Source organism: Acomys minous (assembly GCF_964271855.1).
Source record: "Acomys minous genome assembly, chromosome: 10".
Taxonomy (NCBI): Eukaryota; Metazoa; Chordata; class Mammalia; order Rodentia; family Muridae; genus Acomys; species Acomys minous.
The window spans coordinates 118,836,510-118,862,560 of NC_140491.1; the positions used below are offsets into that span (position 1 = coordinate 118,836,510).

At 50.1% G+C, this 26,051-nt stretch overlaps 1 protein-coding gene across 2 annotated transcripts in view; it reads right to left on the reverse strand.

The window, feature by feature from the left end:
* The window catches only part of P2RX3 (purinergic receptor P2X 3), a 35,663-nt gene continuing 9,612 nt past the window's right edge, over positions 1-26,051 (reverse strand). Inside the window, exons 2-12 of one of the 2 annotated variants that reach the window (XM_084800296.1) lie at positions 25,851-25,986; positions 25,375-25,446; positions 25,120-25,177; positions 24,470-24,563; positions 24,174-24,251; positions 23,398-23,539; positions 22,660-22,796; positions 3,088-3,181; positions 2,765-2,830; positions 2,054-2,131; positions 1-1,520 (exon numbers count right to left, since the gene is read on the reverse strand). In XM_084800296.1, the coding sequence (XP_084656422.1) occupies positions 1,407-1,520; positions 2,054-2,131; positions 2,765-2,830; positions 3,088-3,181; positions 22,660-22,796; positions 23,398-23,539; positions 24,174-24,251; positions 24,470-24,563; positions 25,120-25,177; positions 25,375-25,446; positions 25,851-25,986 (1,069 nt within the window). In that variant the 3' untranslated portion in view covers positions 1-1,406. Of the gene's footprint in view, positions 1,521-2,053; positions 2,132-2,764; positions 2,831-3,087; positions 3,182-22,659; positions 22,797-23,397; positions 23,540-24,173; positions 24,252-24,469; positions 24,564-25,113; positions 25,178-25,374; positions 25,447-25,850; positions 25,987-26,051 lie in introns of both variants that reach the window. The other variant, XM_084800295.1, reaches the window with a different exon arrangement.

Sequence of the window (26,051 nt, forward strand, 5' to 3'; positions counted from 1 at the left end):
TTAAGTTGCTACTTCCTCAAACTTTGGACTGCCCTTGAGCTTTGCTCTGTGTGATTTAGAGCTTCCTCTCCCTCTCCCCTTTTCTTTAAAAGCCCAGAAAGGAGACCAGACAGCTGGGCCAATGGAGACAAAGTAGACTTGACTTCTGTTCAGAGTCCTTCTCCATGCACAGGGCACCTGTGTTCTTTCTTGGGCCCTCACTGTGGCACAAGAGAAGCCATTTTCCATTTCCGGCCTCAGTGTTAGTGACTGTAGGCAAGAGGCTTGGATACGAGGGTTTCTGGGACTCCTTTAGCTTCTACCTACTCACCTGTTAGGATCCAGTGAAAGCAGGTCTGGGTCACCTGACTGAGGGCTCCATGGGTATTGGATTTCACTGTGCCTCCCCACTTCTTTTCTCCGACAATATCATGGCTCCCAGGTTGGTCTCAAACTTACTATGTTGTCAAGGGAGAGCTTGTGCTTCCTTGTCTACCCGCTGAGTGCTGGGATTACAGGTGTGCACCACCATGCCTGATTTATGTAGAGCTGGAGGTTGGCCCTAGTGAGTTTTCTAACAATGCTGCAGAAGACGTCCTGGGCCACGATGCCAGGTTTAGAAATCAACTGTCACCTGCCATGTATGTGTCATGTCTTCTACCTGGATTCGGGAGTGAGGGTCCAGACGTGTGAACCTGTGAGGGCCTAACGGGAGAATAAAAGTCCATTCCTCAGCTTGGGCTTGAGATATGGGGTGAGGCAAAGCAAAATTCACCGGCAGTCATACCTCCTGTTTCCTTCTGAAGCTGGAAAGCAAGAGAGGAATAAGAGTTTATACTCTGTCTCCCTGGGCTCCCCTAAAGTAGGGCCTGCATGCCCGAGAAAGCTCGCTGTTGACCCAATCAGGGGAAGGCAGGGAAAGGCAGCTGACACCAAAGAACAGACACCGAGGACGTGGATTCTTCCATCATGGATGTGGGCAGAGGAGTTAGGCGTGGGTGAAAATCTCACTTCGAGGCCATGTGGCCTGGGGCAAATGACTCTGTCTCCCTGAGCCTTTGCTTCTCTTCAAAACAAAACCCAGAAGTCTACCCTGTAGGATTATTTTAAGGGTTCAATGAGACAATGTGTAGAGAAGTGCCTGGTACTTGGTAGGCCCATGTGGGTGTAACTTTAGTTACCATTTTCTCTGTCTTTTGGAAAGGGATGGAGACTGCTGCCCCAGGATCCTGGGAAGCAGGTGGGAGGCATGCAAGGGGTGAAGGCAAGATTCAGGTCTATCTGCTGATACTTGGCTCTGGCCTTTGGGGTGAGCAACAGAAATGAGAGCTCCCCTTTCTCCCCAATCCCACCCAGGCGGCCAAGATAGAATGACTCGCTGAAGGTTCTGCAGCCCCAGCGTGAGCCTGGGACCCCAGGAAGAGGCCCTAGTGACCGATGGAGTAGGCCCCCGAGTCTGTGGACTGCTTCTCCACAGTGGCCTGGTCACTGGGGAACACTGGGTTGGTCGAGGTGGCACTCTTCAGTGTCGTTTCATTCACCTGCAAGCACAAGAGCTGGCATTGTCATGTCTGACACTGGGAAGGGACTTCCAATGTGACCCATTTGACAGAGTCAGCAGCAGGGGGTGGGGGTGGGGGTGGGGGAGGTTGTCTGGCCATTAGCGGAGGTAGAATAAATCTCCAGGAGCCCAGAACTTTGCATGCACTCCAAGGGCAAACTGTAAGCCAGGCCATCTCTAGGCAGGATCTGTTCCGTCCTAGAGGTGGACAATGACGGTGAGTGGTGGCCACGCTGACAGCAATGACCCACAGGACTAACCCTTCCCATTTCTTTTCTTGAGTGGGAAGGGGCCCGTGGCTTTTGTGCGTGCTAGGGAAAGCACCAGACCTGTGAGCTACATCCAGCCCCAAATCTCCAGAGACCGCTTTTGGTCCAAACATTTCTTGCACCCCCACATACTAATGGAGGCCCACTGCCTTCTCTTCAGAACACCCAGAACAGCAAGCCATTAAGAGCCCGCAAGGCCTAGCAGCGCTCCGCTCCGTGCCCTGCTTCTTTTCCCCCAACGCACCTCCTCGAACTTCCTGGCTTTGTAGTGATCGGCCCCTTTGAGGAAATTGAGCAGGATGATGTCACAGAGAACAGTGCCCTGGAGGAAAAGGGGCAGTGAAGGATCAAACAGCAGCTTTGAGATGGACAGGCCTAAGATGGCCTCTGTGTTGCCCAGCTCTTGGTCAGGACTACCTCCTGCAGACAGGTGGCTGAAGCGTTGTCAGGGGACGGGGCATGTAGGGGCTGAGTCTTTCAGAGAGACCTGACTGTAGCTCTCCTCAGAAAAGCCCCGGCTGTGCTGCAGGGCCCTCTATGGTCCACCTTTCTAGCTGCTGAGAAATACCCCTGGATCACAGGCACAGAGGTTGTGAGGGTAGACGCAGAGGGAGCTACGGGAGGAGTCCCTGCGAGTGGGCCCTTGTCCCCACTTTGCTTGGTGGCTCTGTTCTTCACTAAGACATCCTAGGACTGTGGAAACAGGGAGCCTCTCCCTCCCTTCATGCTGAGAAGCAGGAATTTTTTTTATAAGATGGAACCACCTGAAAATGGGAAGGCAGTCTCTGGAGGCCATGAGCCTTGAGAAATTATGACGGGAGATGCCCAAACCAGGGCTACTTAGCAGCAGGTGTCTGAGGCAAGAGGATGGCCTGGGCTGAGATGCTGGAAAGCACTGTGCCTGGCTTGGCCACACCCTGACTGCCCTGTGAGAGCCTAGAAAGACTGAACTTACCACTCCCACAGAGGTGAAGGCAGCCACGGAGCTGATGATGGTGGGGATGATGTTGAACTTGCCAGCCTGTGTGTACAAAGACCAAGGCATATAGGCAGAAAGGCCCGACAGGGAGGGGGTGAGGGCTGAGGTTAAACCTGGACTCCCTGTCAGAATCCTGTGGAGTCTGAAGGGTTGCACCCTACATAGTATATGGAGCTGATAGGGGATGTGGAACACCCCCCGCCAATCATCAGAGAGCCTTTTCAGGGCTTTCTGTACTCTTCCAAGCGCAGGCTTGGAGAACCTCCCCGCTCCCTTGACTGGTGGGTCCAAGGACTCACGTTTCCGTACACCAGCACATCAAAGCGGATGCCGAAAGCCTTCAGGAGTGTGCGGTACTCGCTGCCGTTCTCCATCTTGTAGTATTTGGCAAACCTGGCGGCCAGAGGGGAAACGGTCTGCCTATGGACTCTGCTGCCTGAACGCTTAGGGGTCTCTGAGTTCAGGAGCCACTGTCAAGCAGCTGATGGCTGGTGAGAGGCCTGCCATGGTTCTTCCTTCACAGACACCGCGAAGACTTCACCAAGCACATTCCCGGGCTGTGCCAGAACCTACTGAACCAGCAACTTTCTAGGTGAGAACTAAGACTCTCCTTTTAAAGTAATTTCCCTGCATGGTTTGTGTGTGTGTGTATATGTTCGTGTGTGTGCCTGTGTGCCCGTGTGCGTGTGTGCCTGTGTGTGTGATGGCTCATGTGTGTATTCAACCTGAAGTTGATGTCAGATGTCACCTTTGAAGGCTTTCCATCTCCTGAGACAGTGTTTCTCACTAGACTGGCTGGTTAATGAGACCCTAGAAACTGCTTATCTCCATCTTCCCAGCACTGGGATTGTGGACACCTGTGTGCCTTTTTGTTGTTGTTGTTGTTTTGTTGTGGTGGTTGTTGTTCTTTGAGACATAGTCTCTCTGTGTTAGCCGTGGCTGTCCTGGAGATGCTTTGTAGATCAGGCTGGCCTTGAACTCACAGTGATCCCCCTGCCTCAGCCTCCAGAGTGCTGGGAAGGAGTGCACCATCATGCTCAGCACCTGTGTGCCTTTTAAGACTGTGAGTGCTGTTGGTGGTACTCAGGCCCTTAGGCTTGAGCAGTAAGTACTCTGCTCACTGAACCATCTCTGAAAACCCCTGTCCCCAAGATTTTTTTTAAAAAATTTATTTATTTGTTATGTATACAGCGTTCTGCCTGCATATACACCTGCACTCCAGAAGAGGGCACCAGATCTCATTATAGAAGATTGTGAGCCACCACGTGGTTACTGGGATTTGAACTCAGGACCTCTGGAAGAGTAGTCAGTGCCCTTAACATCTGAGCCATCTCTCCAGCCCCTGTCCCCAAGATTTTTATGTGTATGAAAGTGTGAACAACAACTGACCACAGCCCTGCCCTGCCCCCCACTCCCCAGCCCCCCAACCCTGGCTTCTTCAGCTCTATTTGCTTGGGTGTCACAAGTCTCAACTTTAACCTAGCTGGGTTCAAAACCCAACTCATACAACCGTGCAGCGGTCATTTAACCTCCCTGAGACTCTGGCTGCATCTTGAGGGGCAGCGATACAGCAGCCTTGCTCTACAGGGTTGCCATGAGAACTGGGCCCACACGTGTCATGGGAAGCATTTACTGGTGTTGGCCACTGCTGCTTGCTGAAGAAACATGTTTATCTGGTAACTGAGCAAAGTGTTCCCTGAGACCTCACGCCATGCTTCCCATTGTAGAGGTGGCTTTGCGAGGGTAAAGGTCTCACCTAGGATTTCCCAGTGGGACTCAGCACTAGATCTGCCTATGTCCTTTGGTTTGTCCCTTGCTCCTTGGCTCTGGCTGCTGGGTGCCTTGTGATGAGCTGGGGGGCTGATAGGAATAATCACTTTTCATTTTTCCCACAGACTCAGGTGGTGCCCACACGGAAGGGTGGTGGTCACACCCCATTCTGAGATGCCTGTGGCAGAGAAGAAAGCTGCCTGTGGGTTCGAAGCTCCTAAGTGATGGGTTTGGGATTGGAATTGCACTGGCCTCTGGCCTCTACATAAAATACACTTCTCCTTATGTGGCTCTGCCTATCACAGGCCAGGCTCTAAGAACAACACAGTGTAATCTCTCTGGGGAAAATCCCACTACTGTGAAATGGCTTCCTGATTTCTGGATTAAGTAAAATGGTGGAAATAAAGAAGTCCAGAAAGGCCAGGCAGTGGTTGACACACGCCTTTTAATCCCAGTACTCTGGAGGCAGGTGGATGTCTGTGAGTTCCTGGTCAGCCTGGTCTACAGAGCTAGTTCTAGGAGAGCCAAAGCCTGCACAAAGAAACCATGTCATGAAAATAAAACAAAAACCAAGGAACCAACCAAACAGAAAGAGTCCAGAAAGTTCCAAGTGTAAAACCAAAGGTACTCTTGTTCAGTGCTGGGCTTTCTTGAGTCTTCCTAGTCTGCACAGACCCCTCTCCCTCTGCCTGCTGGTCAAGGGGGTCAGAGAACTCATTCCCTGAGTGTGTGCAGTGGTAGCAGTGGTGGCTCCTCTCTCCCAGGGATGCTCACATTTGCAACTGTATGGCTGGGAGAAGGATGCACACAGCCTACGTGGATCAGAGCTCGAGCATCACGTGCGTGGGAGGAAGGGCATGGTGAGAGCAGCGACCACTGCTCTGCCTGCCTTTGGGGAACTCTGTCATCACCTAGTCATCACCTGCAAATAGTGTGGCCTTTAGCATTTCTTGGCCCTCAGGGTTTCAGCTTCCTGTCTATAAAAGAGGGTTGCTCATGTCCCATTGAAGCTCTGTTAGCAGCAGTGGGTGAACACTCATTCAGACTGACTCTTTGAGGTGACACTATTGAAATCCCATGTCAAAGAGTCTGTCAACCTGACGCTATCTTTCTCAGCCAATCTCCCAGCCCAGGGAGCCTGTCTCTTGCTGCTTCTGCCAAGCAGTCTGCTCAACTTTTAGGTAGGTTCATCTAACAGGAAGTGAGTAGAGAGAACAGTTGTTTTGCCTGTAGCAGTGGGTTAGCTCCCCACATAGGCCAAGGGCTTACAGGACAGCTTCGGCTTTATGTAGACTCTGAGTTTTCTCCCTTTGCTTGCCCATGTCAGCTCTGTGCTAACAGCTTCCACAGTCTGCTGTCCTTGGGGCCCTTCATCACTATGCTCCTCCTGTTCCCTGTGTATCCTCGTGCACTGCTTCCTCATGTAATCACACCTTTCAAGGCTACCCGTGTACCCTCGGGGTACCTACCCAGACCTCCACTTTGTACAGGAGGAAGCTCAGGCCTCCAGGGATATCTCAAAGAAGTTAGGAAAAGAAGTATTTGAAACAGGCAGAAGATTTCAGAAACCTGTGGCTTTCAGGCTGGCTTGAGGGCACGTACAGATCATGACCATCTCAGTACTCACTATTTATACAGCCCCAGAAATACATGCAGAATACCTCAGTTAACCTCATGAATAGTACACCCATTTTACAGATGTGGAGAGAGACGAGCAGGTAACTTGCTTGAGTCTGATGACTTCTGATTCTATGATTCCACAGCCCAAACTTGGAATCTCTGAACCATCTGTCTTTAGCTAGATGTTAAAGACACAGACTCCCAGTGCAAGATCTCAGAGCCCTTCTAAACTCTATGTCCTCACACCACTGGAGAATTCAAGTCCCTTGACACACAGATTTACACTCATGGCATTTGGCACTGGGAGCAGGGGTGAAACACAGATGTCTGAGGCAGAGCAGGGCTTGGGCCTGTGGTCTTGCAGCCTTCACGCCCAGCTTATGTCTGCATCCATAAGAAATGCTCTGACACGGACTCAGAGAACAAGAAGTTGGCATCCTAGGCTCCACTGGTTAAATTTATCCCAGGAAGGAATGTGAAGGGAACAGGGAGAAAAATCAGAGCGCACTTGGTTTTCTTCCAGCACCTGCCTTCCAAGAGGCAACGAGCTTGGTAAGATCATTATCTCAGCAGCCACCCACCCTTAGGGAGGCTTGGCAGGGAAGGCTTCTCGCTGGGAGAGAGGAACTGCAGAGCTCAGGGAGGAGGGTCTCGGCTGCAGACAGGGGTGCAGCTTTGGAGTCCAGACTCTCCTCCAGGGAAGCTGTCTCATCCCTGTGACGGGGGATGGCTCGGGTCACAAGGGAGTGCTTCTCTCTTGAGGCACACTTGGACCCTATTTCCCAGTCTCTCATGCCTAACTGCTGCTCCATCACTTGGCTCTTGTAATGGAATGTGGATGCACGTGAGGCTTGTTACCTTGGGCTGAGATGGTTCAGTGCAGTGTGCCTTCTGTGTCCCTGCCCCACCCCCATCTAATAGCCAACTGCTTAGGACCTAGGGTAGATTAATGAGGCAATGCTGAATGAGGAGGCTGAATCAAGATGGCAGCAGGCCAGAACCCAGAACAACTGCACAAAGCTCTCCAACTTCATCGACCCACAATGAGAAGCCGCTGATGAGATAAGAGGACTTTTTGTTACAGCAGTTAGCAGTACTTATCCTGACTGTTACACCCCTCCCCACTAGTTCTATCACTGAGAAGACTGAGGCACAATGAAAAGTGCTTTTCCAAAGGACAAAGAATGTGTTATCATTAAGGACTAGACCCAAAGGGTCATTCCTAGGCATAAGCTCTCTGAGACGGTCTAAGAGCCAAGAAGACTGGGTCTTCTTAAACTAGCATTTTGTCCCTACCAAGTCATTGAACCTGTCTAAGACTTTTACCTTTACTGAAAAAGGAATGGAAGTGAGTGGAAGCTGTGGAAAAAATGAGTTAAGAGAGCTACGTTTCAAGCTGGGTGGTGGTGGCTGATGCCTTTAATCCCAGCACTTGGGAGACAAAGGCAGGTGGGTGAGAATAATATCTATATTCGCCTTAACTCTTCTTGCTCCTGGAGGTAACAATATTAGCAACAATTGCTGCCAATGTATCTTGAATTCTTACTATGTAGTGTATAGTACACAGAGTTCTCTGTAAGTAATAAAGTAGCTGCCAACACATCCTGCATACTATGTACCAGCACTGGATCGAGTGTTTTACACTTACTGATTTATTTCATGCTAACTACCACCCCATGAAGTTAATCACTGCTGCTCTTCTTACTTTAAAAATAAAGCAGGATTAGAGGGGTTAATAAGTCTAAGTCATAAAAGCCACTAGTCAGGAGAGTGGGGCTGGAATTCAAACCTAGTCTGTTCCAGAGTCCACACGCTCGTGTGCTGCGGTTTGAGTATGGTTTGTCTCCTCAGAAGTGCATATTGAAACTGAATCTCTAAGGTAAAGCATTAAGATGTGAGATTGGACAGGCCCTTTCCACAGTTTCTGTTATTGAGTTAGAGCAAGGGTGACGCGCTGGGGCTGGCGAGTGGCTCAGTGGTGTAGAGCATTTGCTGCTCTTCAGAGAACCCAGGTTCAGTTCCCAGCACCCACAGCTCACACCTCTCTGTAACTGTGACTCCCTCTTTTGACCTCCACAGATACCAAGCACACATATGGTGTCCATCATACATACAGGCAAAACACGAATAAGCAGAAAATAGAAATAAATACAACTTAAATATTTTTTTAAAAAGTGTGGCTGGGCATGTTGATGCACGCCTTTAATCCCAGCACTCAGGAGGCAGAGGCAGGCAAATCTCCGTCTCTAGCCTGGTCTGCAGAGAAACCCTGTCTCAAACAAAACAAAACAAAACAAAACACAGCAACACAAAGCAGAGCTGGTACGCTGTAACAACAGGCCCCATGGGTCTCTTCGATGCTACTTGTCTGTCACTATGGGATGTCCTGTGCGGCCTCAGGACTCTGCCAACAGGAAGACCACCTCCCCTCTGCCTCGGATCAGAATCACAAGTTAGGATAAACCTCTTTTCTGTATGGCATTGTTATTAGTAACAGAAAATGGAGCAGGGCAGCTAGAATTCTAGATCGTTCTCCCCACCCTGATTCCTCAGAGGTCGTGACCTAGGTCATTTCTTTCAGTTCTGCCTCCAGAAGGATCTAATGCATTTGCTAGTGTTTTGGGTACCAGGTGCCATGGGGAGCAAAGCAGAGCCACTCAGGGTGTGAAGAAGGGCTCCAGCCTCTTCATCGGCAAAGGGGCCTCTGCTGCAGCCCCTTCTGACCCCTCTGGGTTTGGACTTCTTGGCTAGGGAGTGGAGTTGGCAATACGGACACTCAGTGCCGACTTGGCCTGGAACGCAGGACCTCCCAACACAGACCACTCTGATTCCCACCACACGCATCTGCCCTGCCGTGGCGCATGGCCTCCCCTCCTGCATGTGCTGAGCATGCCCCACGCAGACTTTGGAGCTTTGGCTCCTGCGGCTCACCTCTCCTCCCCTCTCCACCCAGGGAATGCCTATTTATTCATTAGGGCCCAAGTTCAAACAACCTCTCATTTTTTTAGTAGCCAACAAATGCTTAGGGTACCTACTGTGTGCTGGGCACTGGGCTAGGCACACTGCCACACTAGCAAGCTCCATTTGTGTTAGAGGGAGAGAATTTATCAGTCAGTCACGCAACGAAATGGGACACAGAAGGCCTGGGAAGCCGGGGAGCACCACTCTAAGAGCAAAGGCAGCAACGACTTTCGGCCTAGACTCAGCTTCAGACAAAGCTCTGGGTGACAGCATGCTGAGGCTAGAGGGACAGGTGAGAGGTGGAGGCAGCATTCCTGGCTAAGAGACCGGTGGCTTCTCTTGTGGGAAAGGGTGTGGCGCTTTCGGAGAAGCTGAGAGTGTGGCTTCACTGGAGGGTAGAGATGACCGGAAGTGGCTGTGGCTGGATCCACCTGCCCTGGCTAGGGCGACCGTGCATGTCTTCCCTATTCCTTCTTCAGTGACTCTACCCTTGTCGCTTAACCACAGCGGGTTATTCACACTACAGTCAACAGCAGCCTATACCTTTGGGGAACAGTCTTGCCAGTGCGGAGAGCTGTAGTTGTGAAATACCCCTGCCCGCCTTGTCTGGTAGTTTCCGACAGGACCCTGGCCCTCTGCTGAAGAAGCTGGACTCGGACGCTTGGTCTGCAGGCTGTGAGGCCGACATCAGTGCCTGTGTTTGTCTAGTGGTCTGTGATCACAGTCAGGGCCCAAGGAAGCACTCGCTGGAACAGCAAGTGAATTTCTGAGATTCTTGTCCCCTCAAAGATTGTGTTTCTCAGCGCCAGCCCCTGGGCACCCTTCTGCCACCTGGGCTTCTCCAGATCCTCCTGATTTGGCAGATGGGACTGAGATGGTGGTGACAGCATGCTGTTTTCTCTCTCAAGCAGAAAACATTTAGATTCAGCAGCTGGCTAGGTGGGAAGGTAGATGCCAATGGTGAGGGATGTGTGGATGGAGAGGAGTGAGGACATAATGTATGTCGAGCACTTACACAAGCTCAGCCTGGCCTAGAGGCTTCACACCATGACTACCTGGCCTAGAGGCTTCACACCCCTGACTACCTGGCCTAGAGGCTTCACACCATGACTACCTGGCCTAGAGGCTTCACACCCCTGACTACCTGGCCTAGAGGTTTCACACCATGAATACCTGGCCTAGAGGCTTCGCACCCATGACTACCCGGCCTAAAGGCTTCACACCCCTAACTACCCGGCCTAGAGGCTTCTCACCCCTGACTACCCGGGCTAGAGGCTTCGCACCATGACTACCGGCCTAGAGGCTTCGCACCCCTGCCTACCTGGCCTAGAGGGGCTTTGCACCCCTGACTACCTGGCCTAGAGGTTTTACACCCATGACTACCCAGCCTAGAGGCTTCACACCCATGACTATCTGGCCTAGAGGCTTCGCACCATGACTACCCAGCCTAGAGGCTTCGCACCCCTGACTACCTTGCCTAGAGGTTTTACACCCATGACTACCCAGCCTAGAGGCTTCATAACCATGACTACCCAGCCTAGAGGCTTCACACCGCTGACTACCTGGCCTAGAGGCTTCACACCGCTGACTACCTGGCCTAGAGGCTTCACACCGCTGACTACCTGGCCTAGAGGCTTCACACCGCTGACTACCTGGCCTAGAGGCTTCACACCCTGACTACCTTTAGACCTCACACAGCTCAGTAGAGTACTGGTGGCCTTAGGTGGCATAGGGACTTGGACGTTAGACAGTCCTAGGGTCATTACGTTTCTATTTCATGCACTTTAGATGACCTTGGGAAATCTCCCTCAACTCTGCATATCATTTTCCCTATCTGTAAGGTGGAGACATAAGCATCTACTGGTTAAGGGGATAAACCAGGGATGGGGCGGGGAGGAAATACTTGGGCAGAGTTGGGAGAGGGAGAAGGGAGAGATAATAAGGATGTTTTCAAACTCCCACAGGGAAACACATTGTTTTATAATCTTGCTTTAAAATACACATATAACATATTAATATATATGTTCAGTGGAGTGATAATGCTTCCCACAAGAGCTGTAGACCTCCTAATAAAAACCCCAGTGCCAAGCATGAGAAACCCCCCTTTTGAGTTGCTGGTCAGGGGAGTCCAAGAGGGTATTGTCATTGCCCTTGGTGTCTTCTAGAACATGAAAATAAGACCCTCTTGCACTCTGGACACAGGACTTGAAAAAATTAAGCTGGAAGTGACCTGAAGCCTCCTTCCTGAGAACTCACTCTTACAGTATCTGAAGATGCTACGCAAGCCGCCAAAGGAAAAAGGATCTGCCCAGCTGCAAAGCCTATGACTCACAACAACGATCAGCATAGCAAAGCATCCTTAAAGGTCTAACAGTGGCGATTATGTCTTGGTGGTAACCAACAGCTGTCCAGCTGGACTTAAGGCTTGCAAAACAGGAAGGAAATCATGCCTTATACTGTAAATCTAGTTGACCACCCAGAGTGAAGTCATAGATTTCAGAGGAGAACCTACTGCGGCCACTTTCCTAAGCCAGTATAATTCCTACCTGTATTCTAGATACCAATCCTTATACCTAGAGATAAGAGTAGCTCTCAGCTCTCACCAAAGGAGCTTCTGTTTGCAGCAGATGGAGACCATTACAGAAAGCCACAACTAGTCAAAAGTCAAAGAACAACTGGGTGCCGGTGCCAAGCCCCAACTGATGTATCTACTACACAATCATTTTGTATTCCTAAGGCTCAGGGAACATCATGGAAGAGGGGGTGGAGAGGTTGTAAGATTGTATCTAACTCCTGCAGTTACATAGTATTTTATAGATAGGTTGGGAAGTGTGAACATCATGGAAGTGGGGGGGGGTTGTAAGAGTGTATCTAACTCCTGCTGCTACATAGTACTTTCTAGATAGTTTGGGAAGCCTTACCCAAAGTGGAAGCAATATAATTGCATAATGACAATACTATGGACATGCCATGTCAATGGAGGAAATTTCACAAGCTACAGCTAGTCAAAGGCTCAGTGGCTGCTGAGAGAGAGGGAGAGTCCATTTTCTCCAGGAATTCATTCCCCCTGATGTGATTCAATCCTAAGTGGTCATCTCTAAGTACATGTACATATGAACAACATTAAATAGATTCAGTAAGGTGTGTGTGTGTGTGTGTGTGTGTGTGTGTGTGTGTGTGTGTGTGTGGTGTGTCCTGTTTTATTTTCCCTTCCTTTACTTTTCTTTCCTATTTTGGACAGGTTCTCACCATGTAGTTTAGCTGGCCTGGAATTCTCTATGTAGACTAGGATGGTTCTGGCAATCTTCCTGCCTCTGCCTCCTGAGTGCTGACATTACAGGGTGTATATCACCACGCCCAGCCTCTCTATCTTTGATTTAACAAGTCACAGAAAAGTACAACTCTCAGGCAACAGGCATGGTTGAGAGCTGAACTGCAAAGTCTACTACTTCCCTAAGATAGAGACCAAAAAGGAGTTGACTGCAGCCCCAGGAGGCAGGAAGCATACTAAATAGGTACTTCCTCGGCTGTGGAGGAAAGCATACCAGTGCTGTCACTGGATGATGCTTAAGTGTTAGAGGAGAGACAGCACTTAAGCAGCTGCCAGTGCTGAGCCAAGGAAAGGAAGAGAAGAAGAGAGGAGACAGGTCTCCAGGCAAGAACTGCCAGGCATGAGCCATCACTACCAGGCCCTCCTAGAAAGGCTACTGATACCAGACCCTGGCAGGAGGCTGCAACGAAGGACTCCTCTCTTGCGTCTAGAGTGCGTCTCAGCTCTTTGAGATCAGCTCCCTTGCCCTCTGGTTTCTGGCGGATTGGTTGATGGAAGGCACTGGCTGGGGACCAGAAGGCTAGCAGGGGAAAGGGCGAGTGTTTATTCTGCCTACTGCTTCCCAGCCCCATGTTGGTTTTGCTACTGGCTGTTCCTGTTTACGATTGCTGTTTCTGCCAGGGATCCTGATTTAAATCTAGGCACCTCATTTGCATCCTCATGCAATGGCCACAAATCTAAGGTGTAATAGCCCCTGTACTCTTCCCTACTGGCCTTGGCTCCCATGTTAGTTCCTTGAGTGTACATTTCTTTCCCACACATGGCTCAATGTGCTTTCCTACTGAGACCTTCACAGAGACACCTGTTTCTGGGACCAGACAGATCATCCCCGACACTGGACCAAATTGGACCATTTTGAGGCCTGACAGGACTGAGGCGCTTCACACGTGTTCCCTTGAGCCATTAGCCGGAACAGATAAAGGATGAGTAAGTACAAACGTCAATTGCAGTAATAAATCATTTGTCAGAAGTGCTTCTTTGGGGCAGGGTTGAGGCTCCCTCCGAGGGTGACATGGCTATAAATAACAGTGCACACTCCAGCAGCTCTGGCTTCCAAAGTCCCTCCCTGGCCCCACCCGTATATATCTATGTGTGCCAATTTAGGCTGTCAGAGTTTTAAAAGTCTTTCTTTACAGCCCATTTTACAGAAAAGGAAACAGGTCAACAGAGGGGATGAGAGTTGCTTTCAATCACACCGAGTATCCTGGCCAGAATCCACAGCATGGGCTCTAATGACTTCTCCTTTGTTTGATGATGGTGATGATGGTGATGATGATGATGATGATGGTGGTGGTGGTGGTGATGATGATGGTGGTGGTGGTGGTGATGATGGTGATGATGATGGTGGTGGTGGTGATGACAACTACTACTATGGAAACAGGCTCTCATTATGTAGCCTAGCCTACCCTCATTGGTCTGGAGCTTGTAGACCAAGATGACTTCCATCTCACAGAGATCTGCCTGCCTCTGCATCCTGGGTACTGGGTTTTAAGGCAGATATTGACTGTCTTTTTGTTTTGTTTTGTTCTGTTTTTGTTTGTTTGTTTGTGTAACAGAGCCCTGTCTGTTCTGGAGCTCACTCTGTAGACTAAGCTGCCCTCCAACTCACAGAGATCCGCCTGCCTCTGCCTCCTGGGTGCTGGGGCTAAAGGCATGTGCCACCACACCTGGCTAATACTGACTGTTCTTTTTGCATTATTAGTCTTCTGTCGTCTAGCCTGGCCTTGAAGTCAGCATGTAGCTGCGAATGACCTTGAACTTAGGGGGTCCTTCCGCCTCAACCTCCCAAGTGCTTAGATCACAGGTGTGCACCACCATGTCTGGTTTCATTCTGTGTTGGGGGTCAGAGAGCCGAGCCTCATGTATACTGAGCAAACAGTCTATAACTGAGCTATATCCTCCACTCCATCGTAGTTATTCTTAGCTTAATTATTCTTAGTTATCTCTCAGTAGTCCCAAGAGATTGTTCCTAGAAGCCTTGTAGACACCAAAACCCATTTTAAGTAAGGCTCAAGGCCCTTACATGGTGTTTTTCTATAAGCTGTGCACACTGCTCTCATGTGTTAGATCTTCCCTAGAAACCTTATAACGCCTAACAAAGTGCGTATCCTGCGCAAACAGTGGTCACAGCGTATTGTTCAGGGTATAAGAAGGAAACAAAACCTGCTCTTCTTTGGGGCAGGTATAATTGCCTCCTCAAGTCTCTTTGATCTATGTTTGGTAGCGCCCACAGATGTAGAGCCCGCAGCTTAGGAGAGCTGCCTGCGTTTTTATGTGTGAACAGTTTTGTTATTTGGGTTCAGGTTTATGGTTCCCTTGATCACAGCAACTGGCCTCATTGGACTCGCTGTCCACCATGAGGCACAGCATGTGACAGAAGCAGAAACTGAAAGAGACCTTCAAAGTCATCCCCTCATTAACCACAAGAGTTTCCACTCCTGAGGCCTGAATACTCCTGTGCAAGGAAATGCGCAGCCAAATTTAGCTTTGAGTAGTGCCAACCGTTACAAGGGCTTCCCCATGCTGAGCTGACATTCAGTGATGCTTGCTGAATGGAGAAGGGTTTTTTATCACGGTGCACAAATCCCTTGGAAGCACTCACATATCTGTTTAGAAATGATCTGTCCTCCCATAGAGTAACGGAAACCCCTTCCTAAAGCAGGACCCAAAACTGTTAAGCCAGCAGGAAAAACAGCAACAAATGCGCAGGAATCTGGGTTTGACTTGGGAGGGAAAATTTGGGCCTGGGATTTGGGTTTCTCTGTGAAGGAGGTGCTGTTCTCAGTAAAGCTTTGCCTGCTGGGAAGTCATTTCTGCCAGCTGAAACACACTTTTACAGTTGATTCTGTACCGATAGGAAAATATCGCCTGGCAGTCTCTTTGCATCTGGGACGGGGGCCACATCCTTAGAGCCTGCTGGGACTCCTCCCCTGAGAGACAGGCCCAAAGCCAAGTTTATTTACTTAGAGTCTAGGGACCTGATAAATTACAAAAGCAGCCATTTAAAAAGTCTGTTGTTGATTTTTAAGAACACATTACTGGCTGGCTGTGGTGGTACACACCTGCCATCTCCCAGCGTCCTGAGGGTAGGAGGATTGTGGGGAGTTAAAAGCTAGCCTGGGTTGCATTATGAGGTGCGGGCCAGCCTGGGGCACACGGGGAAGCAGGGGGTGGGGTGCAACCTTAGTGGTCCTCCTAGCTTCCCTGGAGCAGCAAGCTCGGGCTGTGGGGGCAGGCTGCCAGCGTTTGGATGCCTCCTCTGGCACTATATAAGGTACGTGGCCTTGGCCAGGTGAAGGCGACCCCTGAGACCTACAGTTCCCCAGAGGTGGGGAGACAACCCCTTGGCCCCTTGGTCAGCACTCAACGAGCTTTAGATCATATTTTCTATTAATAACATCGTTTGCTGTGCTGAGAGGATGGGCATAGGCATGGACAAAGGCCGTATGCACCCAGGCCCCCGCCCCCCCCTTTGATATCACAGGAGGGGGAGGGAGAGAAAGGATCATGGGGTGGGGGTGGGGGTGGGGGGCATGCCGTCCCACACTACAGCTTCCGATGGAAATGGCTGAAGCGGTCGCTTTTAAGATACATATTCTGTGGCTTTTGGAAGGAGGAGGGGGAATCCAGATTGTAAAGAGGGTGATGGAAGCCAGGGCCCACTTCAGTGCTGCCTGTCAGTTGGCCTAGGAGCCTGGTGATCTGGGCGCTGCGATACAGAAGTGGAGCAAGGCCAGATCTGAGCCTCATGAAAGCTGCTGCGGGTGCGTTTCCAACATGGAACGCTGCTGGAAACACCTAGAACATGAGGAGTATCTAGCAGACGAACAAGCGCTTTTTTGGTCACAGACACCAAGAGAGGGAATCCAAAATCTAGCTGCCTTTTAGTAGCAATGCTGTCTTATGAACTCTCAGAGGGGAACTGAGATTTCAGACATTTTAAAAAGTGCTTCTGCCCCTTCCCCCCCCCCCATCCCCCAGCAAGCAGCACTACAGTTACTACATTTGTGTGCTGCTGGGCAAGTCATAATGGCCGAAGGTATGTCAGAAGAAGAGGATACAGACCAGGCCTCTGGCTTTGAGCCTTGATGAAGTCAGGTCACGTCTGGCAAGGTTCAAAACCTTCCTGAGTGGGAGGGTGTGGTGATCTGTGAATGAAGTCGAAGCATAGGTTTGAAAAGGTGCCACAGATTCAATTAAGGGCACTTAGCATATCGACTGGAGGTGAGCTTTTTGAGGTCTTCAAAGACGCGGAGTTTTAGGTTGCATATGTATAAATGTATAAGGAATTGGAAGAGCCCACTCACCCCCACCCAGGATGCTAATTTCTTGTGAGGGGGTCAGGACTCTATGAGAGGAAAGAGCACATGTCGCTCCTTCATGTGGGTCTTTATCTGTAGACAAGTATCTTTTAGAGGCATGCTAGGGACTGCCCCCAGAACCAGGGCCTGTGGCTGCTAGGAAAGTGCTCTACCATCACGCTACGTCCCTAGCCTAAAAGGGTATCTTTTAAGAAAGCATATATTTATAGATAAAATAGCCTTTAGGAGCAAAAAAAGAAATTGCCTGCAAAATTGCTTACATCTGTGAGTGCATGTCCTTTTACTGGGCAATGGCTCATGGTCTCATCAGTGGTACAAAGGGCTTAGAGACCTCCATGTGGTTCATAGAGGGACTTGGAGTGGACCTCATATGTGTTCTCTGGCCCCAGCTTCTCCCTGCCTTGGTGGGCTGCTCTGTCTCTGTTCTGGCGCTGGTGGGCCTCCCTCTCCTCACGTGCCCATGTTCCTGTAGCTCCAGCCACTGTTTCCTGGCCTCTCCTGTGCAGACGTATCTCCTATCACTATCCTTGGGCCCTGTGATTTCACTGTACCCTGCCCACACTTTCAAATCAGCCCCTTTATTAAGCTCTCCTAGAATTACCCAATTTGAGACTGCCACCTGCTTCCTGCTGAGGCCCTGATAGATACGATATGGTGTCATAAATCTGTCATTAAATCATCAATGCCTACACTCACACACACATACACACACACACACTAAATTGCTCTCACTCAGCCTTAAACATCCAATGGCTAACAAACACATGTATGCTCTCACATACACACAACAATTATCCCAACTTAAAGTCCTGTGAATTGAGGGTCTACCCGGGCTGCAACACCCCACCCCAGCCCCGTGTCTCAGCTCCAGGATGCCACCTTCTGCCTCCGGGAGTCTTTTATCTGCATGCTGTTGAGCCACGCGCTCTAGTTTTCAGGTACAGCTGCACTTTGTCCGCCACAAACCCAGACGACCCGAGCAGCTGCACTCTCAATATGCTCAGAAAAAGGCTTCACATAATACGAAGTTAAGGGATCGTTTGACTATGCGCAACAGACAAACCTAGGAGTGACAATAAAAAGTTCTCTCTGCCAAATTGCAGGTGGATAAAGGACAAAAGACTTTAGAGATCATACAAAAACTAATGTAAGAGGAGAGAACCCAGTGCGTTAGGTAAGAATTGAAGGGAGACAGATGCGCCCCAAGGCTGCTTTGCTAGTAACTAGACCTGACTCCTGACCAGCAAGCCACCTTATGAGGTATCCTTTGCTTGGGACTATGTCTGAGGAAGAAGGCAGATGCAGGAGCTTGGGCAGAAGGACCTCTAAGGCTACACTGAGCGGCTGTCATGATCTTAGACAAATCACTTCCCCTTTGGAGCTTCTCTTTCCTCTCTGAAAGGGGACAGCTTTGTCTAGATGTGCCCGAGGGATCCTTAACACCTAGACAGTCTCAAAATCAATGACTCTACAAGCAAAGAGCCGCAGACAGTGGGAAGGTGGAAGTAAGCCGCAGAAGTGATTAGTGATGGAGGTGCGGGTCTCTGGCTGCCCTGGGTGTTGGGCGTGCTGCTTAAAGCAAGGCCAGTCTTGTCTGAATAATTCCACTCTCTCCAGAGCCAATGGCAACAATAGAGTGGTGAGGGCTCTGGCCTCGGCTGGAGGGAGAGACAAATGAACTTGTTTGGGAAGCAGAAGGCCGGGCTGTGAATTGTGCCGCTGGCATCTGCTGGTATTTTCACTTCCCTGAGACTCAGGTGCTTTGTTTTTCAGTGGGGTGGAAAGAATCAACCACGCATGCACGCCTCACTGAGGATTACCACATGTGAATGTGCCCAGCTTTCCTGGTTGTGGTAGAAATCATTCAAAAATATTCATTCACATCCAGGTGCCTGAATGCACTAGGTGTGCGGCTCCGTCAGAGAGTGAGCTCGTTGGGCCTGCCTTTTCTCCTTAGTGCAGTGGAGGGATGGTAGCGCCTACCTTCTAAGGTGAGTGAGCAATAATTAGCCAACACATACACAATGCTACACACATGGGGGACAGGGGGGAGCAAAGAGTGTCAGTGGTACTGATCAATAGCTTTGTGAAATTTGAACAACAGCATAAGATCACCATGTCATAGGAACCACAGTGTGTGCTCTCTTCTCTGAACATTCCTGCCACAGCACTCAGCTTGGTCTTGAGTGTCAGCATGTCAGTTACTGCTTGAGAATGTTGGTGAGACCCCAGTGAAGGGACATGATGGCACATCCCAGAGCACAGGGCTCTGGTTGGCATGGATGCCAGATGTCTCTCCCAACGACAGTTTTTCGGGGAACTTTACCCAGGGTCCAACCGGGCAGTTTTGTTCATCTGCTTCTGCTGTGAGAGTAGGTTATTCGGGATCCTCAGAGGAGCCCACACCTCTCAGGTGGGTCCCCTAGATCCTGAGTATTATACAGCCACAGCCCTGGGAGATCCTCTTTCCGTTCTTATCCAAATAAAACAGTCTAAGCAAGTTTGTTTATTTTGAGGCAGGGATGCATATAGGCCAGGGTGACCTCAAACTCCTTATGTAGGCAAGGATGACCCTGAATTGGGCTTTTTGCTTCCACGTCCTGAGTGCTTAAGTTGCAGGCACGTGTTCTCATCCCTGACTTAGGTTTGGGGTGGTTTCTTGAGCTGGGGATGGAACGTCAGGCTTCTTGAATGCTAGACACACTCTCTCCCGACTGAGCTGCATCCACACACTCCACCAGAGCGACTCCAGGACTAAGTGTATCTCAGGCCCTGCTGTGCCTAGGTAGGCACAGTCACCCCATAATCAGCTGGAGATCTAGAACGCCAAAGCGGTCCCGCTGCAAATGGAAGGTCCTGTTCTAATCTGCATAACAGCGGCAGTTGGGGTCTTCGTGGTGGTCGTGGTCCTCAAAAGCGTCCCTGCCAAATGGGTCATTTGGAGGACTGAAGACATTCTAATGGCCAAAGGGGAGGGATATGTATGAAAACTTGAATTTTAGATTGAGAATTTTATTAAAATATATCACTATTTTTAAGCCGCCATACAAATATCCTTTGTATTGATCTCAGTGTGATGAACTGACTGAATAAATATGCCAATTTCTTCCAGTGAGCCAAACAGTATTTTTAACCTACTTTAAAATATGTGTTGTTTCCTATGGTTTTTAAAACTCTGGAGTTGATTATGAAAGCAATTTCAATTTTTAAAAATTCTTCTTTCCAGAGAGCACACACACATATATTTTTTAAACTATCAAATGTAAAGCTTAATGGAATGGGCCATTATTATTTAAAATTGCAAAGTAAGGTGAAAAAGAAAGTGGGCTATTGTGATTGTCAACTTGATTAGATTAAAAACACTGAGGAGATCAACTTACACGCAAGTCTTTGGGGACTTTTCCAAAGACATTTAACCGAGGAGTAAAGGCCAACCATTACATAGCCTGGGGTACCCACCACGTAAAAATAAGAAAGCAAATGGACCCAGTAGTCACCTCTCTCTACTTCCTGACCTGACACCTCACACCCCTGCTGCCATGCCTTCTTGTCATTATGAATGATGCCTTTAAGCCATGAGCCAAAATAAACCCTTCCTTCCTTTGTTGGGCAATTTGCCACATAAATTAGAAAAGTAATTAATGCAAGAAAAAATTGTACCAGGAGCAGGGTCCCTGTGGCGATGAAGACAATCACGTGGGTTTGTAGGTCTTTGGGACTAGTTTGCAGGACCGATGTAAAGAGTTTGAGGCTCCAGACTAAATAAACCATAAAACGATCTATGAAGAGCTTAGTGGACCACCTTGGTGCCAGGTCTACAGTAAAAGAGAGCAGCAAGTACAGTAGAAAAGCATGAAGCGTGCAGTGTCCGGAGAAAGGAGCATATGCAAGTCTAAAGATGAGGACAAAGCAGTTGTAGAGAAAGCAGCTATAGTTGTTGAAGAACTCAATATATGACTTGTAGCCTTGATTTTTCTTTTTGGTAGCCTTGATTTTAAAGGGGCTCATGGTTAGGAGATTTCCCAAGTATCTATTATGCTTCTGAAGTTTTGGAGCTGTTGAGATACTGGTGACTTTTAGAGATGGACTAAATGTACTTTGCATTATAAAACGAACAGGGATCAGGGGTGGGACGCTGTGGTTTAAAAGCCATATGCCTGGTGTCAAGTTGACAAAATGAAGATTTATGGTGTAGTCAGCCTTCATTTTCCACCTGTCAGGACTTAGAATGACCTGGAGACCTAGCCATGAGCGCGGGAGTGTCGAGCTTAGGTGGGAAGACCCACCCTGAACGGGGTTGTGCCATCCCACAGGCAGAGCCTCAAATCAGCGGAGAGCAGAAAGTGAGTGCAGCGTCTGTCCTGGCTTCCTGAGTGAGGATGCAATGTGACCTGCCACCCTATGCTCATGCTGCCATGACTTTCCCACCATGGCAGACCGTACCCTCAAACTGTACACCCGAAGAAGTCCTTCCTGTGTTAAACTGCATTTGCTTGGTAGTCTGTCACATGAGCAAGAAAAATTACAATACATATATCATGTAGCATTAAACTGGAGACTACTATAGCAAATGGGGGCTCGAGTAGTACTTCTTCAAATATGTAAAAAAATATATTCTTCTACTTATTCTGCCCCATCACTGCCTATTTTGTCTTGTTAGCTTTTGAAGCATATAACATTGTATGCTTAGTTAGGGTCCTTCCAGCAGTTTTGGGATTTTCAGAAGTTAAGGGAAGGACGAGGGAGATAGCTTATTTGGCAATAGTACTCAGTGTGTAAGCCTGGTGACGAGTTCACCCCCAGAACATCTGTAAGAGCCAGCTGCAACAGCACAGGCATCTCTAATCCCAGTGTACCCTGCCAGGTGTTGGGGAGGAGGCAGGAGAGTCATCAGCTATCCTGACATACAGTGAGGAATAAGCAGGCCTCAGACTAGGCAAAGAGCAAGCCAAGTTTGTCCTTTAACTTCGGTACGTATGTACATATGCCATGGCAGGTACCCACGTGTGTACACACACACACACACAGAGAGAACGAGAGAGAGAGAGAGAGAGAGAGAGAGAGAGAGAGAGACAGAGAGACAGAGAGAAACAATAATCAAAACCAAAAAGCAAAGCAATTTATACTGAACAGCAGGACCCACAGGCGAACAAGCATTTCACAGATGGGACATTAACAGGGAAGAGGTCAAGGACTTGTTCAAGGCCCCAGCTATTCCAAACAGTTCACCCTGAATTTCCTTTCTTTTCCCTTTTCCTAGTGGAAAAAGGCCCCAAAGTAAAAATCTTTTAAGCCTGAAAGCCATTTGGAATATGAATTAGATGATATTCAAAAGTTATTCCACCCCCCCACCCCACACACACCCCAACCAGAAAAGCCCTACAGAACTGGTTGCTGTACAGTTGCTGTCTGTAAATCATGGGATTTCCCGGTTTTGGAAAGAAATGCCAAGTTACTATTTCGGAAAAAGAAACAATGCCAGACACAGTGCTTACTTTGTGGGAGTCAGAGCCTTAAAAATCAGGCACAGGACAGGGAAGGGGGCTCTCTGGACATGAATGAGATACATTATAGATTCATGACAGCTAATACCAGCCAGAGAATTACAGAACAGAGTACTCAAGAAGAGCTTGCCCTAACGACCGACCTCAGTAGATTTCTTGATTGGATCCCTTTTAACGTCAGGAATCCACGTGCCACAGCACAGCAGGACCGGCTAGGCTACCAGACAGTCCTTCCCAAGCTCAAACTGAAACCTAACGGGGACCAGAAGAGGGACGTGGGGAATTTCCTTCCAAACGCGCATTTCTGAGATAAACTTCGAAACTGCCTGTGGCCTCTGTCCCTGCTCAGACAGCGGGGTTTACCTGAAGTTGTAGCCAGGGGAAACACTGCTTTTCTCAGAAACTCCATCCAGACGAGTGAAAGAGTACTTGGGGATGCACTGGTCCCAGGCCTTGTCCAGGTCGCACACCCAGCCGATCTTAATGCCCAGAACTCCACCCTGAAGAAAGGGCCAGACATGAGCCCTGCGCTCAGGCAGGGCCGAGGATGTGTAGTTCATGGTTTCTTTCCCTTCTCTAGGTGGGAGGTGGCAGCAGGGAGGAAAGAAAGTAACTGGTAGGGAGGGGGGTGTCCTTAGGGGAAGACCACGCGGAGCCTCAAAGTCCCCAGGATACAACACAGGGGAGAGAACGCTGCTGCAGACAGCCTTCCTGTGGTGTGGCGCTTTTCAGAGGCGAAAGGCCTCTTCTTGGGTGAAATGGAATGATGGGAATAAGAAACTGAGGTTTGGGGAAGTAGAGGCAAGATTGCAGGGGGTGGGTAGATGGATTCGGGATAAGAGGGGATCCAGGGATCTGCAGGTCTGGCATGCTTCCACCAGGTGGCACTGTCTTGCAGCCACTCCTGCCCAGCACCCCAGTGGGTTTCCCTAGAATCTATGGTTGGGCTGAACTTTCCAGGTAGGTAGGTGGTGGTGGTTGGCGGGGACCGGGGTGGGGGGTGGGGGGGCCTGGGGGTTGGAGAGAGTGGGGGGGCTGCGGGGGTGGGAGGGGGTGAGCGTTGGGGGCGGGGCTAGTAATTGAGAAATGACAGGATCTCACCGTGCGAGCAAGCTTGGCAAAATCTTGCCCAGCAAACTTAACTACATCCCCTACCCGCAAGATGGGGCAAAACGGGGCCTTTTCCGGGTGGAAGCGGCAGGTCTTTATGTCCTTGGCCGTCAGGTTGGGCAGGAGGTTTCCCCTGGGGAGGAAAGAGGAGGGAGGTTAGGTCCAGAATTAAAGACAGTAATGCCTAAGTGTTCTCCAGTCTTCTGGATGCTTCAGGTCTTCCACATTCGGGTGGGGCATCCACCTGCACCTTCTCTCGGTCACTCCTTGTTTATCCCTTCTCTTTTCCTGCATGGTTCTATAAACCCCGTCACGTGCCGTCTCACAGCAGGGTTATGACTGTCCGTGGCCAGTGTCTCCAAACTACCAGGCTGAACCTCCCGGTGACCAGCATCTCCTGATTACTCGGTGCCTCTCTGTGGTGCCTGGCAGGCTGCCTTACAGGATCATGGCCACCAGGTAGTTTGTTGAATGTATGAGTCACTGAAGTGGGAGCAAACTGAGACAAAAACCCCTCCAACTTAGGGCTTGACAGACACTCCAGACTCCAACTGCAAGAGGCCTCGGTGTCCGCAGCAGGCCACGTTGTCTTTCTCCTGCTCCGCTGTGGGTTTAGAGCTCCAGGACAGGAAGACTGGAGGAGAAACTGGCTTCCTGAAACTTGGGGGGTCAAGGCCTATGGAAGGATAGGTGCTGCAGGGGGATGAGTAAACAGAACAGGGGAGAGCTCCGTGGCAGGCTGTGTGAGGGCGGAACCCAGGACTCACTTCTCGAAGTTGAAGAGAGGGAAACGAATGCTGTTCTTGATGAAAATCGTGAAGTTCTCAGCCTCCATCATGATAGGCCTGCGGGTGAGAACGGGCCTTCAGTTCTCCAGAAGCGGGGAGACAGGGGGCCTTTGTCAGGAATCTTTCTTAACGGGTGCCTCTTGAAAGGCGAGGGTGAGGGGCAGAGGCAGGGCAGGGGGAGATGGCCTCCTGAAATCACATCCCTGTTCCAGGAAAGAACACTAGTTGGGGACACACAAAACCCTCCATAAGCTTGGGGATACGCGGGGCCTTACATCTCCACGGTGTCCACCTCAGTAGGGCACCAGCCCTGGATCTCACAGGTGCGGAGGGCAGAGCTGTAGTTCACGCAGCGACCGGTGAGCATCCCTGGAGGGTGGAGCTGCGTGACCGGGGGCATTCTGCCCCTTGCCACTTCCATCCCCCCTCCTCACCAGGGACCCTGGCGGGTGAGCGAGGGAAGCTAAATTTGCTGTGTGTGTCCTCAACAACCCAGGACCCTTCTTCCTTGCTTCTGAGTCTGAGCTATTCCTTCTGCCTGGAATACCATTCAGGAAGCTCACTCCATCTTGCCAAGACGTTCTCATCTTCAGGCCAGTTCCAGGATGGCTTTGGAACCACCTTACAGAGGCAACCTGGCTCCCTCCCCCTGGGGGCTCCCACAGTCCTTTGTGTTTCCTTAATACCACCTGCTACTCAACCATACCACTGCAGTACCTAGACTGAACTCCTCGGGCAGGAACCATGCCTCCTCCATAGCCCCAGCTGGGTCTGAGCAAACCTCTGAGCCGTTGGCAGAATTCCAGAGTATGCTGGACCCCTTTCCTGCAATGGGTGACCCCCAAGGAGAATTCACTGCCCTTTAGAGTCCCATGAAGGCTTGGAGTTTGGGAGTAGGGAAGGAAAGGTCTGCACTCACCCCCACCCGGGAAGCGCTCAGGCCCACACTGGCTGTCGGACACACAGCGATACTTCTCCTCATTCTGTGGAGGACGGAAGGACAGGGTCACAGGTGTATGAAGGACCTTCCCGCAGCCCTGGTTAGCACATTAGTCCCCATTCCCTCCCACAAGTTCCCATGCTGTGGTCTCTAGTGGGTGGCAGGGGCCAGTCACAGCTCCAAGGCTGGACTATGGGCCGCCTCCCTGTTCACTCCGCTCCCCTGGCCGGCTCCACTCACCTCGGCACAGAATCCTTGCATCTGATTTTCAGTAACAATCATTTTGGTGATGATGACAAAGACAGAGGTGCCCTTGGGAGAAGGGAGAGAGAAACAGACTAGTCCCGATCTGTGGGATGGGGAAGTGAGTTCCACTCGACAGAAGAAGAAGCCATAGTCTGACTGATTTGGCCAAGGTGGCAGGGCTAACAGGGGACACAGCTGGCATCCAAACTAACTCTTTGTAGCCACCTGGTGGCCCCTCTTTCTTTCTGTATTGTTCTCCACTAAAGCCCAGCATGACAGGGTTGGAGGGTTGGAGGGAGGGTGGGGGGGGGAGTGGGGAGGCCAGTTTCTTCATGTCCAATGCTGCGTTTTGGAAGGCAAGTTCTTGTTCCTCCAACAGTGCTGTGGCTACTGGTTCAGGACACCCGCCCCTCTGTCCCCATTCTCCCCAGATGTGAGCATGCACATGTCCCTAGGTTAGGGCACTGTACCTGGGGTGGGGTCACATAATCCGACACGTCCATGACTCTGTTGGCATAGCGTCCGAAGCCTTTCACCTTTGTTACTACTGAGGACTCAATGGCAGTGTCCCGCACTTGGTAGGCCTTCTCGTGCAAGAAAACCCACCTGCAGGATTACAGAGAAAAGAGTCCACAGGCTCAGGAGACAGGGGCTGGGGACGTGCTCCTTCC